The 17542-nt window shown below is 39.2% G+C and overlaps 1 protein-coding gene across 1 annotated transcript in view; it reads right to left on the bottom strand.

Annotated features, from left to right (window-relative positions):
• SLC8A1 (solute carrier family 8 member A1) overlaps window positions 1-17542 on the bottom strand; it is a 467813-nt gene that overhangs the window by 78961 nt on the left and 371310 nt on the right. The window contains exons 2-7 of the mRNA XM_007945027.2: window positions 15570-15676; window positions 12420-12440; window positions 11995-12012; window positions 11872-11886; window positions 9036-9104; window positions 1959-2089 (exon numbers count right to left, since the gene is read on the bottom strand). Of these exons, the coding sequence (XP_007943218.1) occupies window positions 1959-2089; window positions 9036-9104; window positions 11872-11886; window positions 11995-12012; window positions 12420-12440; window positions 15570-15676 (361 nt within the window). The remainder of the gene's footprint in view (window positions 1-1958; window positions 2090-9035; window positions 9105-11871; window positions 11887-11994; window positions 12013-12419; window positions 12441-15569; window positions 15677-17542) is intronic.

The following is a 17542-nucleotide window of genomic DNA, read 5'->3' as shown; positions in this document are numbered from 1 at the left end:
ATACAAAAAACTCACTGCTGTAGAGTCAGATCCGACTCATAGCAACCCCTCCTTGGGTTTCTGAGGCAGTATCACTATGGAAGTAGATTGCCCAACATTCTTTCTGAGGAGTGGCTGGTAGGTTTGAACTGGCAGCCTTCTGGTTAGCAGTTAAATGCCTTAGGCACTAAGCCACCAGAGCTCCTATATTATTATATATAGATTATGCATATTATATATAATAGATTATGAGGAGATGAAAGGAAATGATCTAAGGAAGCTATTCCAGGAAGATAAGTACCCCAAATAAGTAGACTTAGGTAAAGAGACTGGAAAGACTTTCAAATGTTCAGATTATTAGAGTGGTTACTAGAGGGAGCTTTGGACCCAAGAAAGTTTTGCTGTCTGGAAGACAGTGCCTTTCTTACCCAGTCTAAGACTTCCTGGAGGGAAGTTACCATGGTTGGTCTTTCTAGTCACAGGTGTATGGAAGGGGTAAGTTGGATGTTGTCTCATAAGGGAGAGAACACACAATTCTCCATGAGATCCCAGGGTGGAGTAGGGTTCAAGCTCCCTCAAGAAACTCCAAGTCATGGAATCTCTGCTGCAGTGAGTGGGACCAGGCCCACTGATTCCAGGTGAAAAGATGGTGCATGAGGAAGAGTGAAGTCAGACACACCTGGACAAGAGACCTCCAGAGTGGTCCCCAAAATTGGACAGTTTAAGATATTGGCACTCTGGGATTATAGGAAATGTGTGTATGTGTGTGTGTGAGTGTGTGTACTAGTCATTGTGTGTGGAGCCACTTCCTGTTGATACAGGATCCCAACAAAGTGGGTGCTCTGATGGTTGGGGTCTGCCTAGAGACCCAGGGTTTACCCCTTCTCTCTCATTCCAGGGAAATGAGAGGCAGGAAGAGTTAGATCCTTAGAGGCCTGAAGGGAAAAGTTTAATTGCATTTTTATCTTTTAAACATTCTACTTTAATTGCAAAATAATTTTTCTTTGCACTTATCTCCTATCAGGCACCTCAATTTGTGAACTAAATTAAAAAAAAAAAAAAATTAATGGGCCCAGCTCAAAATAAAAAAGAGGCCATGATTATGAAAAATCAAGATGAAACACTAAGGTTCTTGGTTGGTGTCCTGATTCCCCCTTTGGAACCGTCTTTCTAGCTTCTCAGGTAGGAGGATCTACTTCTGAAAAACAGGTGAGGAAAATATTACTGTACTCTGGGTCAGGAATTCTGGAAAGCAAGGGAGGGGTGCATCCTCTATAGATCACACTGTAGAACTGAGACATGGCTCCTCAGATTTAGAATCTTCTCAGATGTTAGGACTGTGCAGGTGAGATAAGATAGAAGGTGGGGTAGAGACAGATGGAGCAGCTCAGAATGGACAGAAAACTTCACCTCAATGTCTTAAACTCATCCTAGGATCACGTGTTCAACTTTGAGAAAACACCATTATGTTGTGAAGGATTGAGAATTCAACTTTATCAGCTCATTGATAAGTTGCAGAACCTGTACCTTCAGTTTGATGGCAATGCTAAAGTGCCCTAGGATCTGAAGAAGATTACTAAACATAAATGAGAACTCATCAACAGGATGTTCAAAGGTGAGAGTTAACTGCTCCCCTACAAAACAAAAGCCTTCTAATTATCATCAGCGTGACTGTTTTGCTTTTGACAGATGTATTGTCTTTAGTAAATACAGTTTGGTTTCTTCCACACATAACATAGTAATCTCTTGGAATTGCCTTTAGGGTACCTTTGCCTCTGTGCAGTGAGGGATGTCACATGGAGGACCCTTGTTCTGATGTTGTTTGGTTTACTGATACTCTTGATTCCTTAGTAACACTATTCCAAATCTGCTGAGCCCTCTCAATTCCTGAAAGCCAGTTCCTGACATTTCACCTGCCACTCTTTCCAGATGGTTCTTACAGCATAGGCTAACCCTATAGATGGTGTTGGTAGGCATACCTTGAACTCATAGGACTCTTCAATGATCACTTCCAGCTTGGTGTGCTCTCCCAGGATGGGGCGCCCCATTTCCGCAATGCGCCTCTCTTCTTCCTCTTTGCTAGTCAACGGCTGCTTGTCATCACATTCCTCTGTGAAAGGGAAGGGCAAGAGAGTGAGCAATGTGCTCAATTTTCTTGGGCAATCCCTGAATCTTGCTACAAGAAAGCCAAGGAAAGAGGAAGCCCTAAGGACCTACTAAGAGTCCCTTGGGTGCTATCATGTGTCTGGAGGAAAGAATTGAGCAGAAGCTTACCCTATCTTGAAGTACATCACTGTGACAGTAGGTGATTATAATGGCCTCAAACCTAAGCTGATGGCTCATGCCAAAGTGCAGTTGAGGAAAGGCAACTTCTAAGGGGCCTATCACTGAGAAAGATGCTGCCTGCACACTGTTTGAGTGGAGTGATGCATCAAACTGTTCCCTGTGACTCTGGCTCAGCTGGGTATTTGTACACATTCCTTCAGCACATGACCAAAGGGAAACAATTAGACTGTTAGACTGACTGAGAGATAGGAGAGACCCTGCCTGCATTTCTCTCCTTTCTAGAGGCAACATAAATGCCCCAGGGCCAACGGGATGGTGGAAGGGAAATTCTGATTTTAGCCTCTCATTTGCCAAGAGCTTCTTTCACAAGTTAAGCAGCAAAACACCCATTCCACGTTTCAGTGAGATGTCTGGACTACAGCACTTCCTCTCTCTGGCACAAAACTGGGTTGTGTTAGGAAGATCTTGACAGTGCTAATCTTAAAGTAAACAAGGAGGGTGAGGGTGAGGCCTTTGGGGAATGAATACTGACTCACCATGTGAGCATGATTATTTCCACAACTGTCATGTAGCATTCACTCCAGGAGAGGCTAGTGGGTGCTGGGAAAATGTTAATAGACTCGAGAGTCCTCTAATGAGGGGAAGCTCACAGTTGGTTCCTCTCTGCATTAAAGTCATTAGGATTTATCCTAGTCTGAAAAGGTCATTCATTTGTGAAGGACAAATACTAATCTTGTAATCACTCAGTCCCCTTATCCTGAAGGCCTAGGATGCTAGAGGAAGAGAGGCCATTTCCCCTTGGAGTCAAGCTGAGCAATGAATGTCTCCAAGGAGGAAGTGTGTGCCCTAGAGGAAAACCTCAGCCCTGATGCTGTCACTTCTGGGACCTCTAGGAAAATTGCTTGAAGAGGAGTTTCTTGACTGAGGAGATATCAAAAGGGAGCGACTTGTAGCCCAGGCTCATACACATGAGCACCTTGCCTTTTGCATTTATGCATAAGTTTCTGTAAGAATCCACACCTCCTATTCCCTCTGAAGACTCATGGATTCTCCTTCTCTGAGGGACCCTGCAGTGGCATCTCCATTTTCGGCTCTAGCCTTTGTTCCAGAGAACAGCTCCTAGGTCAATTGTTGACTGCTAGGGCAGGGAGCTGATGGGCTGGAGGCACTGCCAGCATTTTATATGTCAAGTGTGGAAACCAACCGGAGGCAAAGCTCAATGTAGCATATCAATTAATCCTTTAGAATATATTCCAGAGTGTCTTCCCAGCAGCATATTGGAAATCTGCTTTCTTATCCCCAGGGATCACAAGGTACCAAAAAATTAGATGAGGACTAAAAAGAAGTGATGCTAGACTGGGCATAAGCTGCTGGATTCTAGCAGAGGCAATGTAAGATGCAAGGTGATGAATTTTAGCAATAGATGTAGTCATTTTTTTAATAGTAGGGTTGGCAAATTATGACCCAAGGAAAGACAAAAAGTCCCAAAGGTTTGTCCTCACAACATCATGTGTGTTGAGCCATGAAGGTGGGTTAAGATACAAGAGGTACAATTTCCACAGCTCTGATGTCTATCACATGTTGATTCTCACCAATTTGAACACAGAGTAATATTTTTGGTAGTATTCCTGATGTCAGGTATGATCAGTGTTTTTGTTCAAACCCTTGATTGAATGTGGCTGTCTTTGACATTCAGGTCAAATAAGAATTATTTTCCCAGAATAAGAAGTATCAATGCTTGGATTTTTATTTGAATTGCAAACAAGGAATTCCATAAGGAGAGGGTATTTATTATAACCCTTTTCTGTAGTTTAACTTATATATGGCTAATTATTTTTAATAGGACTCAAGGTAATTTAGGCAGAAAATATAGAGAAATGACCAAATAAGGGCACTCTGGTGGTGTTGTGTAACACAGCAATTCACAAAATGAAATAATTTGGAAAACGGTATTAAATAAATGGACATGGTAGTACATGAAATCAAATTACACAGTGTTGAAAAGGTTATTCCCTTTTCAATCATCATTCAGTCCTTTTGATCAAGAAGAAATGCTTCATTTGGTGTTATTATATCTGTAACTAGTTTTTAACATTTGGGTTTCTTCCATGTTAAGAAACAGAAAATAGGTCTCACTCGTAGAACAGTGGGCAGTATTGAGCTAGAACTTAATAAACTTTTTTTCATAGTAAACTTTTTATCTTACTGTCTATTTATGACAATAGGAGCTCTGGTAGCACAGTGGCTAAAGCACTTGACTACTAACCAGAAGGCTGGCGGTTCAAACCCACCAGCCACTCCTCGGAAGGAAGGTTGGGCAATCCTACTTCCGTAGTGATACTGCCTTGGAAACCCAAGGAGGGGTCGCTATGAGTCGGGGCCGACTCGACGGCACATAACAACAACAACAACAACAACATTTATGACAAATGACACAATTTTCCATTCATATTAGTGGTTTGAAGTTTCCTTTTTAACATAATTTTAATGAAGTAAATAAATGAAGCAATTTCATAAAATTACATTAAGTATGGTTGAAATGCAGCCAAAGGAAAGATTTAAAGGACGTAAGAGAATGACAAGAATTTAGGGAACACTGTTTTAACAGATTTCATACTAATCTAAGGAAAAGAAAGGCACCTTGTTTCTATCACTGGCTATATTATTGCTCCAAACCTGCTTTGGGTTCTGTAACACTACATTTTTATCCCATTGTCTGGAAAGCGTCCCGGTCTCCATCTAATCAAATCCTACTTATCTTTCAAAAGTCCAACCAGAACTCCTTTTTACATGAAACGTCCTGCAATTCACTTATTTAGGAGTGGCACTCTAACCTTGAATTAACAAAAAACCAAACCAAACTCACTGCCGTCGAGTCAGATCCGACTCATAGCAACCCCTCCTTGGGTTTCCAAGGTGGTATCACTACAGAAGTAGATTGCCCAACCTTTCTTCCAAGGAGATGGTGGTGGGTTTGCACAGCCAGCCTTCTGGTCAGCAGTCAAATGCCATAGGCACTACACCACCAGAGCGCCCAACCTTGAATTAATTCTTTAATATTCATTGTGTATGTTGAACATAGATATTATATATATTTCTGTTTTTATTACCTGTATCAAACATGTAAAATGAGGATTCCCTGGGTTAAGTGCTTCACTACTAGCCAAAAGGTTGGTGGTTTGGACCCAATCAGAGGCATCTTGGAAGAAAGGCCTAGTGGTCTGTTTCTGAAAGATCACGGCCTTGTAAACTGTATGGAGTAGTTATACTTTGCACACATGAGGTCTCATGTATCAGAACTGACTCAATGGCAACTAACAACAAGAGCATGTAAACTTGCTAGGGACAGAAAAACATGTCTCAGGGCTTTTTGACCTCCTTTCACACCTCCCAGAGCCTACCACAATGCATGGCACATTTGTGCTTGTTAAGTGCCATGGAGTTGATTTTCTACACATAGACACATGGACACCCCATGTGACAGAGTAGAACTGCCTCATAGGTTTTCTTGGCCACAATCTTTACTGAAGCAGATCACCAGTTCTTTCTCCTGAAGAGTTGCTTAGGTCTGAACTGCTAAGCTTTTGTTTAGTAGGTGAGCACTTAACCGGTATACCACCAGGGCTCCTTGTATAGGTCATGTTGCTGTTGTTGTTATGTGCTATCGAGTCAGGCCCTACTCATAGTGACCCCTCCCTGGGTTTCCAAGGTGGTATCACTATGGAAGTAGATTGCCCAACCTTCCTTCCGAGGAGTGGCTGGTGGGTTTCAACTGCCAGCCTTCTGGTTAGCAGTCTAATGCCTTAGGCACTTTGCTACCAGAGCTCCTAAAGGACATAGTAGGTGCTCAATAAACATTCATCGTTTGACTCTCCAACTTACTGGGAGTTTTAGAAAAGTCTTTAATCTGCTCTATGCGTAAATAAGTATTCAATCATGTAACAGATGTCAGTATACTCCTGCAGTATGTCATCACGAGGAAGGTTGGACAATCTACTTCCATAGTAATACTGCCTCGGCAACCCAAGGAGGGGTCGCTATGAGTGGGGTCCGACTCAACGGCACACAACAACAACAACAACAACATGCATAAATAATTATTCAATCATCTAACACATGTCAGTATACTCCTGCAGTATGTCAGCACAGCTGTAGCCCTCATCTTTCAGGAACTGGTGGTCTAACGGAAAGAAAGGCAGATAGATGTGTAATTTCTAGTACAGTACGGTAAGGGCTGAAGGACCAGGGTGGGGAGCAACTCACTCTGTCTAAGGGAGTCAGGGAAGACTTCAGGAAAAAGGAGCTATTTGAACTTGGTCTTGAAGAATATATAGGAGCTTTCCAGGTGAAAGTGGTAGTAAGGATGGCTAGGAGATGGTAGGGTAAGCAGGGCATTTCAGGCAGAATGAAGTCAAAGTACAAATACATGACATCATGGAAGGGACAGGGTTATTTTTCCCTTAATTAATGCCATGAAAATTTAAGAGCTAATTATAGTTATATGTAACTTGGAGAAGGCAGCTGGATAAATCCTAACTATTATTGTTTTGCAATGATATTGATGCATTTGGATTTATGATTTGGATTTTTGGCACTAGTGAAGAAGAAAGGTGCATTATATTTGTTTTTTTAGGTGTTCTTTCTTTAGATACCTTTTGTTGAATACAGACATGGCAAATGGCTCAAAACTTTTTTTTTTTTTTTATATTGGATCATCTATTATGTTTGTTTCCTTTTCATATTGAACACTGGATCAAAAGCAGCCCATTTTAGTTAAAGTCAGTTCATTTCCTTACCTATGTAGTGTGATAATACGCTGTGGTTTTAGTTTTGTTTCTCAGATAGAGAAAATTAATTCTCTCTCTCCTTTTCTCTTTCTGTACACATATACTCTATAAACTCTGTATATTTTATTGAGAAGTTGGAAATAAATTACTTACTAGCATAAACTTCATTAGTTAATACAACTTAAAGAACAAATGCATAGTTAAAAGGCATTGTTAAAATCAATATGGACAAGACATAGCATAATCTCGTGATAAAATAAATCACTGATGGGGGATCTCTTTTCCCCTTCTGAGAAATTGATTTTGTTTTGCAAATAACAGCAAAAAAGAAAAGGTAACAGGGACCTGGGATGGGAGAGGCAAAATTTTGCAAAAGCTGCTGTTCATGCTTTCTGGCACAGGCTGCATTTGGAGCAGGATCACTGTTGGGGAGGACATAAAGCACTGTGATGGGGGATATTCCGTAGAAAACATGGCAACGCACATCTGTCTCAGTATATAGATGTTTACCTGATGAGTTACTACTATTATTTTTTAATGTAGTGATGATTTTTCATTTTAATGAACAATATAGGCTCTGGAAAAGAGTGAAAGGCCAATGGTGGGACAATCTTCAAAACTCAACTCACCACCATTGAGTTGTTTCCAACTCTCAACAACACCTCTTTGGGTTTCTGAGGCAGTATCACTAAGGAAGTAGATTGCCCAACCTTCCTTCCAAAGACTGGCTGGTGGGTTTGAACTGCCAGCCTTCTGGTTAGCAGTCAAATGCCTTATGCACTATACCACCAGAAACCCAAGGTTATTTTAAGAGCAGAGTTCTTTTGAAAGTTTTCAGCAACTGGCTGGCCTCTCTGATTAGGGTTTAAGGAGACTGACACTTTAATTTCCATGAAGAATATTCTAGATCAACTCAGGATAAAAAACAAAAAAAAAGTCACTGCCATGGAGTCAGTCCCGACTCCCAGCAACCCCTCCTTGGGTTTCCAAGGCAGTATCTCTATGGAAGTAGATTGCCCAGTCTTCCTTCTGAGGAGTGGCTGGTAGGTTTGAACTGCCAGTCAAATGCCTTAGGCATTATGCCACCAGAGCTCCTACCATTATTATTGAATAGGGTGTGAGGTACGAGGATGAGGAAAGTCCTACAGGGTCAGGCAAAAGTGTTTCTACCACCATGGTCAGTGATGGTCAATGGTAATCATTGAAAAGTAAGTATCTTGTCTTCATTCCGGGACTAAGTGCAAGGAGATGATACCAGACTAGTTGGTGCTGAGTTGACATACAGTCATGGTAATCCCATATATGTCAGAGTAGAACTCCACTCCATAGCGTTTTCAATGTCTGCCTTCCTGGAAGTTGATCACCAAGCCTTTCTTCTGAGGCACCTGTGGGTGGACTTGGACCTCCAAACTTTCGGTTAGCACCTGAACATGTTAACTGTTTATACCACCCAGAGACTCTGCAAGGAGATGCTCCTGGACCCTAAGCTTAGAGCAGATCTGGGATAGCTATATAATCATTTAATCACCATGTCAGTGTTCCTTTATCTCCTCTATCAAGATCCTAAAACATGTGTTCTCATCAATGCATGCTTTCAGCAGGCAAGAAAGGCAGGGAATGAGAAAGAATACAGCTTGGCTTTTAAAGAAACCTTGTTATACATGGGATGAAAGACAACTGTTCGAGAAGTGTGACTGATAAGAAATCTAGAATATATTGAGACTTGAGCGGAACAGGCCATTTGGATCCCTATTCTCTGTAGGTTCACACTGTTCCCTCCACAATACCTCCTGTTCTGTCCTGATGTGGTGATTACCATACTTCTCACTGCCAGAGAAGCCACTGTACTGTTCAGCAATGTTTTAGGGGAGACGCAGGCTAAAACTTGTGACTCTAATGTCTATAGACCCAAAGACCACTTGGAGATGGTTAGCTTCAATTTAATTCAGCTATGGATTTCAAGGAGCATGATGAAATGAGTACCTGCAATGTTGATTACGGTACAGGGAATCGGATGTTCTCTAGCATGTACTTTCCTGTAGACTGGCTGGCCTAGCAGAAGGACAGGCAGAAAATCAGCAGAATGAATAGCATTGGCTTGCTGACAGTGCTTTGAAGAATTAGGAAGCTAAACATCACACCAGATGCACACATAGCAAGCAGTGTTAGTTTGGGCTTTGAGTGGTGGTAGGTCACCCCTACAGCAGGAGAAAGCAGAGTGAGTGACCTCTGGTGGAAGTCACTGCCCACAGATGGAAGCAAGTGTTCCATGAGCCAAAACAGATACAATGACCCACACAGTCAACCTAGGGGTGTACCCAGACTCCTACAGTGCCTGAAAGGGTGCCTCCAGGTCCTTCAAGTTATTGCTTTCAGAGGCATCATGGAAACAGAAAGTACTTAATGTGAAGCCAGGAGCCCAGGCCTGATCTTGGAGCTTATAGGTGTCAACAACAAAGCCTTGAGGAGGCAACTTCCTCAGTTCTCTCATGGTAAAATGGGTACAATAGTATCTTGTCTATCTATGCTACAAATTTCTTTGAGAGTCAAATGATATGACATCTGGTCATATGCTTACTACATTCATTTCCTGGGCAGCGTGGATGGGAGTGTGCTTTTATACTTGAAGGCTTTTCAAGGGTAAGTCATTGTCATAGCAACTGTGTGGATTAACCAGCCCTAGGGTATTCACTGAAGCCCTGGCTCAGCTGCCTGCCAGTTGCATCTGCTCTTTGCTTCTACAAAAAGCACCTAGGATTGACCTGGGAATCATGAGACCTGGGATTCAGTGCCAACTCTGTCATATGCTTTGTGTCTAATCTTGTGGCCCAGTTTCCTCAATTGTAAAATGAAACTGAACTCGAAGGGGCTTTGAGATTCCTGTACCCTACATACTGGAGTGCTGAAAATGTCTTCAACTATCAGAATTTCCATAGTTTTCTTTCTAAAAAAGCCATGTGCCTTAGTAAGTCTAATATATGATGAGTATAATTCAACTGTTGTTGTTGTTATGTGCTGCTGTGTCGGCCCCGACTCATAGCGACCCCTCCTTGGGTTTCCGAGGTGTTATCACTACAGAAGTAGGATTGCCCAACCTTCCTTCTGAGGAGTGGTTGGTGGGTTTGAACCGCCAGCCTTCTGGTTAGCAGTCAAGTGCCTTAGGCACTATGCTACCAGAGCTCCTTTAATTCAACTGGAGGAGTACTATTAAAGAGGTATGTTGAGTATCATATGATTTCATTAACTAGGGAACTTCATAGTTTCATAGCTTAAAAGTTTAGGGGACCAAATATGCCTTTCTCCTCTCCAATTTGAGCCAGAATAGTTAATTTTCTTTCTAAAAAAATCCGTATTTATGTACTTTAGTTTTCCCTTTTTGGAACCTCCTTCATTTTTCCTTTGATGAGAATTCATAATGACAACATTTATTAGATGTACCAGGGGTGTGGATAGAAAAAGTGTATTGTGTACAATTTGAAAACACAGGTAGGAATGAGGCACTTGAGGGAGAAGGAAAGAGGACAGGCCTGGGATTAGAACAGTCATTATAGCTCTGGACTTAAAGTCAGAGGGCTTGGCTCTGATCCTGGGTAGTGGTTTGGGGTAGACTGGTTAATCTCACTGAACTTTCTCCTGAAAGGCAAATTACACATTTTGAATCATACTGAATGCTGTGTCTGAAGTGAAGAAGTGGAGTGCAGCAGACCATGTTACCACGCTCATTCAATAACAAGGCTGTGATGGAAACAAAGACAAACACAGAATAGGGGAGCATATGAATAATGAAACTAAGAGGAACATCAGCAGAAAGAAGTCCATATTTAGAAAGTTTCACTTTGGACAAACTCACTTTGGAATTGATTGGTCATGAATTTATACTTGCAGTGGTTTAAATTAACCTAACTCCTGCCATGCCATTTTCAAAATTAGAAGTTTTAATTACTTCCTTTCTCCATACTTTTATTCATCTCTCCATTTCAAAAACAAAAAACAATTAGAATATCGATAGCTGTACAATATATTGGAAAATGCCATGGAGGACGGCCATTAGAGATACCTTCATCCTGTAGCATCATACAAAATCAGAGCTACTTTTCAATATTTATCTCCCTCTTTAAATCTGCATAGATGAGTCTGGAAATATTTTGGGTCAAAAAAGAGGATGCTGTAGGGGACTATCTTCCTTCTGTATGAAAGAAGATTGCTTCTGAATTGTGCTATTTAATGCAATCAACACAGCCTGGGCAATACTCTGAATTTAAATATCTTAAATGTTTTAACTTGCATTTTGCCTTTTTATAGAGCACTTTGTAATGCACTGCAAGTGGAGAAGTATTTCTTGTTATCCTTTTATTAATGTTAAAACCTGAGTTTCCAAAGAAGGGCTCAAATTGGTTGGTAGGATGTGGAGGGTGGGACTGTTCTATCCTCTTCCAAGACAGCATTATCTACCATTAATAGGATCTTGAGGTTGAACCATGGAGCAGTCTTGGATGCCAACTCCTATGTTTTTTTTAAGGCCAGCAATGTGTCTTATTTATTCTAGTATGCTTTGGAGCATCTATCAGGGCACACTGCACATCATCAGTGTTATACAAATGTCTGTAAATTAACCAGTGTCAAAATAGGAACAATTACAGGTTCTGCTTACAAACAAATACAACACATGTTATTAATGTGTAAAATGTTAGCTGTGTAAACCAGCACAAGTACACAATGTGCCACGACTAAACATTAATACAGGCTAAGGAAGATATGGTCTTATTTGACTTTTAAGGGTATTTAGGAAAAAAAGAGGAAGATTTTTAAAAAGTCTTACCATACAGGTATTTTCCTTCATTAAAAGCAAATAGAGATAAGAAATAATTGTTTAAATGTCATAACATATAATGAAAACTGTAAAAACTAAAAGTCAATGACATTAAACTTTAAAAATCCATACCTGTTATTGTGAAGCCACCTAAAAAAAAGAAAAAGAAATGAATGTTACAATTTATTTCACTTACACTATAAATAACAAATACCAGTGATACCAGACTGCCTGACCACCTTCCCAAAGTATGAAAATTTGCCAAACTATATTTACAATTATGGAAAATATGAAAACATCTGTTTCTGGTGTAATCACTAATCATTCTTTTAAGACTGAAGGATTTCATGCACAAACTTAATTCTGTGCATACCTAAGAAATCACTGCTATTTTTAAAGTTAAACTAAGCTGAAAAATGTAATATAAATTATCTGACCTTAGCAAAAATGAGGTAAAATAGAGATAAAAGAATAGTCAGAAAGCTACTGTATCACCTGACAGAAATGGAAAATAACCCAGAAGTATGGAAAGGAAATGCAAGAAATGAAATGCTTACCAAGCTCATTCAATAACAGGGCTGTGAAGGAAACAGACAAAGACAAACACAGAATAAGAGACCAGATGAATAATGAAAGTAAGAGGAATATCAGCAGAAAGAAATCCAGGCAGATCTGATTAGAGTGGTAGGAAGCCACTGCTAAAAAAATGGGTGCACCCCTAAGGTATGTGGCATTAGGAATAGTTCCAAGTAAACAATCCCAAGAGCATGTCCCTCGAGTGTATGGGATTGATTTAATATATATTATAAACACATCTTAATTTTTATATTTAATGGAGATTTTTACTATATATGTTTATTCACAGTGTTAATATTTAGTTTACTATACATAGTAGAAATGTTTTATGAAGCCAATCCTAAGATAAATTTGCCTGGAAATTGGTCAATTCCATGTATGGAAGTCTTAAATCAGGATCTCAGGTAACGTATTTTTCATTCAATGAGAACAGATAAAATACCCTAGAAAAAGTCCATTTTGGCTGCTGTGCTTAGAAGGAGTCTTTGGTCCAAGGTTAAGTGCTCTCTCTGGAGGTTTTATTTTTAAGATCAAATGCTTACTTTTATTCTGTCTTAAAACTTAAGTCCTAGGAATTAGTGTGTCCTTATCTCTGACTTTCTGCACATTAAAATTGGAATACCAAAATGCTTCCAGTGGACATATAATTCCACAAAAACTAACAAGCAGGGGGTTGGGGGTGGAAAATGCATAATTTGCATTTCTGGTTATGTGCTTTAAACTCAGACAGGACTATGGCACTTTGTTTTGGTGAATTCCCAAGTTGTAGATGGGAATGTTACAATTATGTTTCGGGTCCAGTTCTCCCTTTTAATGTTAGTGGCACTAGAGGATACTTTCCAACAAGTGAGTAGTTTTATTTATAGTGAAAAGAAACCACTTGGCAGGTGAGAAAATCGGACAGTGATATCAAGGAATTTTAATTTGCTTTTACATGACAATATACGTTACTAAAAAGACAATTGAAAGAGCTATCTCCAAGACACCATCCTTTAGATAAAAGACAGTTCTTTGGAGGACTACATTTAGAAGTACTTTTCCCTGTATGTTAATTAGGTATTTTTTATTTCATCTTTGTAAGAAATGAGCATAATATTCTAAAGTGTCTTTTTTTCCTTCCATCTACTACTGTCTTTGGAGCATATTAAATATGCACCATTACGATGGTCTCCAATGCTCCCTTCTCCATCGTTCCAAAGGCTCCTGGCACCATTTTGAACATGATTAGTCAGTGACACATTTTTTTCCTTTATGATCGCCTCTGAGCCTACTATTTCTCATAAATGTGAGATTAGTTCTATTGCCCCAAAATATTAGGTCTATTGTGAATTTGTCCTATATATTTGATTTTTTTCCTATATGCAAAAGTAAAAGTATACATTTTAGCAAAGTGGTCCATCCAATCATTTCCTAAATTGCTTCACACTAATCATTCATAAGCAATTAGTAAGAACTATTAATACGCGGAGTACTCATTTTACATACACAATTAAATGAATAGGATTGCTGCTAAAAGATCACTATTAGAGGATAATTACAGAAAGTTTTAGTAAGAATTTAAAAAAAGAAAAAAATCTGCAAAGCTGACATAAAATTCCTGTCTTTCCTTATCAAATATGGGCACTTGAAATAAATCGAAATAAAAGATCAGAAAGTTGCCTTTCCTTTCTCCTTTAAATATTTTTGTGAAATCTTCAAGTATGAATCAACAAAATCTAGTTATAAGAATATTGTTCTTTACTTTTTTCTTTTTAGTATGAATGTAATTTTTCACATCTAAAAGGATCATATGCTCAAAAGATGTTGGACTTTCAGGCTTTGGGCCTTAGGCAAGGATTAAATTATGCCTGAAGGATCATATACTTCTTATTTTAAAAAATGATATGACTATAGTCAAATATTTATGGGACTTTTTAAATGCCATATTTGATTATATGAAAATATTTTGTCAAAATTAGCACTTGAATATCAGTAACACTGCTCCTTAAGAATCTTTGCTTTTATTAAATTTTATTTTTTAAAATATGTGAATTTCCTAAAGAAGCTTAATTATGGAATTCTGAAACTTCCTACTAGTTGCCATTAGACTCATCTAAAACTACTAAATAGGTATTATGTTGACTCTCTGACTAGCACTTCAGGGAAAACAAATTTCCCTGAAAAAGGTGGTTGAAAGCAAATTTTAGAATGATGCTTAAGTAGTGAAAAGCTAAAGATATAAACCATTATTTTATATCATCTCTTCTAAATTGCAGAAATCTCTTCTAGCATATTTAATCTGGTTGCAATCAAGGTTAGTTTGCATCTCCAAAAGGAAATGGGCACTGCGTGGTACACTTGTAAGTTAGGGCAGGGAAATGAAACTTCTAAAGCTTCAAAGGAAATGAAATACAGTTCTTAGAAGCTGAGGAAGAGGAGAGAGTTAAGTGTGAGAGTAGGGAGACATGGAGAGAAAAGAGTACAATTTCTCGCTGGTATGTCTTTGTATACTCTCACACCTTTCATTCCTCTTCTTATCCATTTTGGTTCCTCAAGCACAAGGGAGAAACTGCACTCTTTCTCATATTCCTCACGGTCAAATATTCTAATGGTAATGATCTTCCTGTGGGAACACAAGACAAAGGCAAAACAATGGTTGGAGTCACGCATTCATGCTCTTGGTTTCCACCAAGGTGAATGTTACTGTGGTATTATGGAGGGAGAACTGGCAGCACATGGACCTCCTGAAGTATGTAAAAGGGCATCTTGGGTAATGTCAGTGGGCACCATTAAGATTTTTTGCTAATTTGTCACTTTTACAAATTCTTCCTGCAAACTGGAAGTCAAACAGTACTGCACATTAGGAAGCAAATCAGAAAGTTGACTTGATTTTGCAATTGAACAGCCTATCCATCAACTTTCCAGAAAGGGAGGCATGCTTGACTGCACTGAAAATTAATATCTCCGACCTGTAAAATACAGTGTGATGTAGCTATAGGCCCAGCTCATTGGAGCCCAGGGTTAGGTCTATGCCCTGTTACATAGGTGGAGGGATGTGTGCATTGTAAGTCATGTTCTGAAGAGTGCAGGCATCCAAGGGTGGCACAGGCCAGCAGAAGCTGTTGGGCTCAGCCCTGGAGCAGCTCCCCCACCTTTCTTCTCACTCATCTCCACCAGGCGGGGTTCTCCAATCTCAAGGAAGAAGGTCTTGTTTTTCTCATATTCCTCATCATCAATTACCTTGACTGATATTGTTTTGCTGAAATAGAGAAGAATAGAGATTGACGAACAAGGGAAAGGAGAAAGAGAAGAAAATAGAAAAGAAGAATCCAAGGTTAACAAGCTGCACTTCCAGACAAAGGGTAATTGAGAAACTTCCATTCTGTAAGTCTTTTCTTCAAGAATGATCTGAAAGCAGAGGAGTGCTCTGCTGCCCAGACCAATGAAATACTTTGGGCAAAATATAGCATCCAGTCCAAACAGGTTTGTCATCATGATGAGAAGGAAAATCAGATAGAGATTATAATATGAAGAAAAGAGAAATTATTTATTTAGTAATTGCCCTATAAGTAGATTTTCCATGCTGTGCGCTGGAATTCATTGTCTTAGGGAAAAAAAAAATCAAAACATCATTTAAAAATATTAGCAGAGGTTATATCTCAGCAATTGGGTTATGAGTTTTTATTTCTTTCTTTGTACTTTACTGTATTTCAAAAAGCAGTATGTTTTTAATCACAAAATTGTATTAACATAATCAATGTATAAAAGCATCATGGAAGAAAATATAAGGTCTCTTATCCTCTCCTACCCAATGTCCTAGAATCAAACTCTTATTTAGCTTAATCACATTTTCTACCTAGACCACAAGGGGAAGTTTTGTCTTTCTAAAGATGGAAGCTGTGACCTCACAATAGCTATTTTGAAAATGAGGAGGGGATATGGGGGAATCATGATGGTGTAGTTATTTTCATCTCTCCAAATGTTCTGTTTCAGCTTTGACTAAATATGCCAATTACACCATTATCAAACTCTACCAATATACCAAGCCAGTTCAACAAGAACTCTTCCTCTAAACCTTTAGCACTGTTTGCCCTAAGGCTCTATGGCTGTGAGTGACTGACAAGTATGTAAGACAAATGCAAATATTATGCAAATCTCAACTCCCTGTAAGCATCCTTAATGAGTCTCAAAATAAATCTACTGTTACCTTACCTTCTAATTAATAAGGGTTTAGATACTTCATGGGTTACAATTTATTCAGAGCCCCTTAAAAATTTATTTGTCCTTGAAAACATTTTTTTCAGTAACTCTGGCCAGGAACATTATCTGACTCGTTTGTTTTCAATAATAAGTGTGTATACACACAAAGTTTTAATGGCATGGCATTCTTTAGTTTTGGTAAAATTTTCTAGGTACTCTGGAAGGAAGTTGCTTTATAATCTTTTTTTTTTTTTTTTTTTTAAGTAATCAAAGCCATAAAGTTTCTTTTAATCTTATGCAATGCCACTGGGCATGAGTCTTTCTTGGAATGAAGGTGGAAGTTGGCTGTAGGTAGAAGTTGCTTTTAATTCTGAATTTTCCAGTCCCCAAGGTCAAATTCTTTAGTCCTGCATTCTTGATTTGTTGTTATGTTGTTATGTGCCGTCGAGTCGGCCCCGACTCATACTTGATTTAGCATTGTGAAAGTGTGATCAAATGATTGGTTCAAGTCCTCTAGGGCCCCATAACCTACTCTGCTCCTCACTAAAGAACATCCCTGCATGGTGCCCACATCCCATTTTCTCAGTACTAGGGAGGTAGAGCTCATGGAAGTGCCTTTTCTATTTCAGCTCTGTCCTCAAAGACTGAAATACCACAGCAAGATGAGAAGTTGTAAATGACTAAACCAACAGTCTTCTGTTTTAGAGTAGCTAGGTGTTTATAAAACTATCAACCATGGCACTAATTCAACTATACATATACAATGAATCGTCCCTCCTAATTTCTAGAACTGCCTTCTAGAATTCACCTATTTATCTGATATATATATATATATCAGATAAATAGGTGAATTCTATAGGGCAGTTGTGGTAGCATAGTGCCTAAGGCACTTGACTGCTAACCAGAAGGCTGGCGGTTCAAACCC

The sequence above is a fragment of the Orycteropus afer genome, unplaced genomic scaffold (genome assembly GCF_000298275.1).
Source record: "Orycteropus afer afer isolate SDZICR_OR568_19922 unplaced genomic scaffold, OryAfe1.0 scaffold00131, whole genome shotgun sequence".
Taxonomy (NCBI): Eukaryota; Metazoa; Chordata; class Mammalia; order Tubulidentata; family Orycteropodidae; genus Orycteropus; species Orycteropus afer.
Note: the sequence above shows the minus strand (reverse complement) of the source record. Positions and strands in the feature narration are given on the sequence as shown.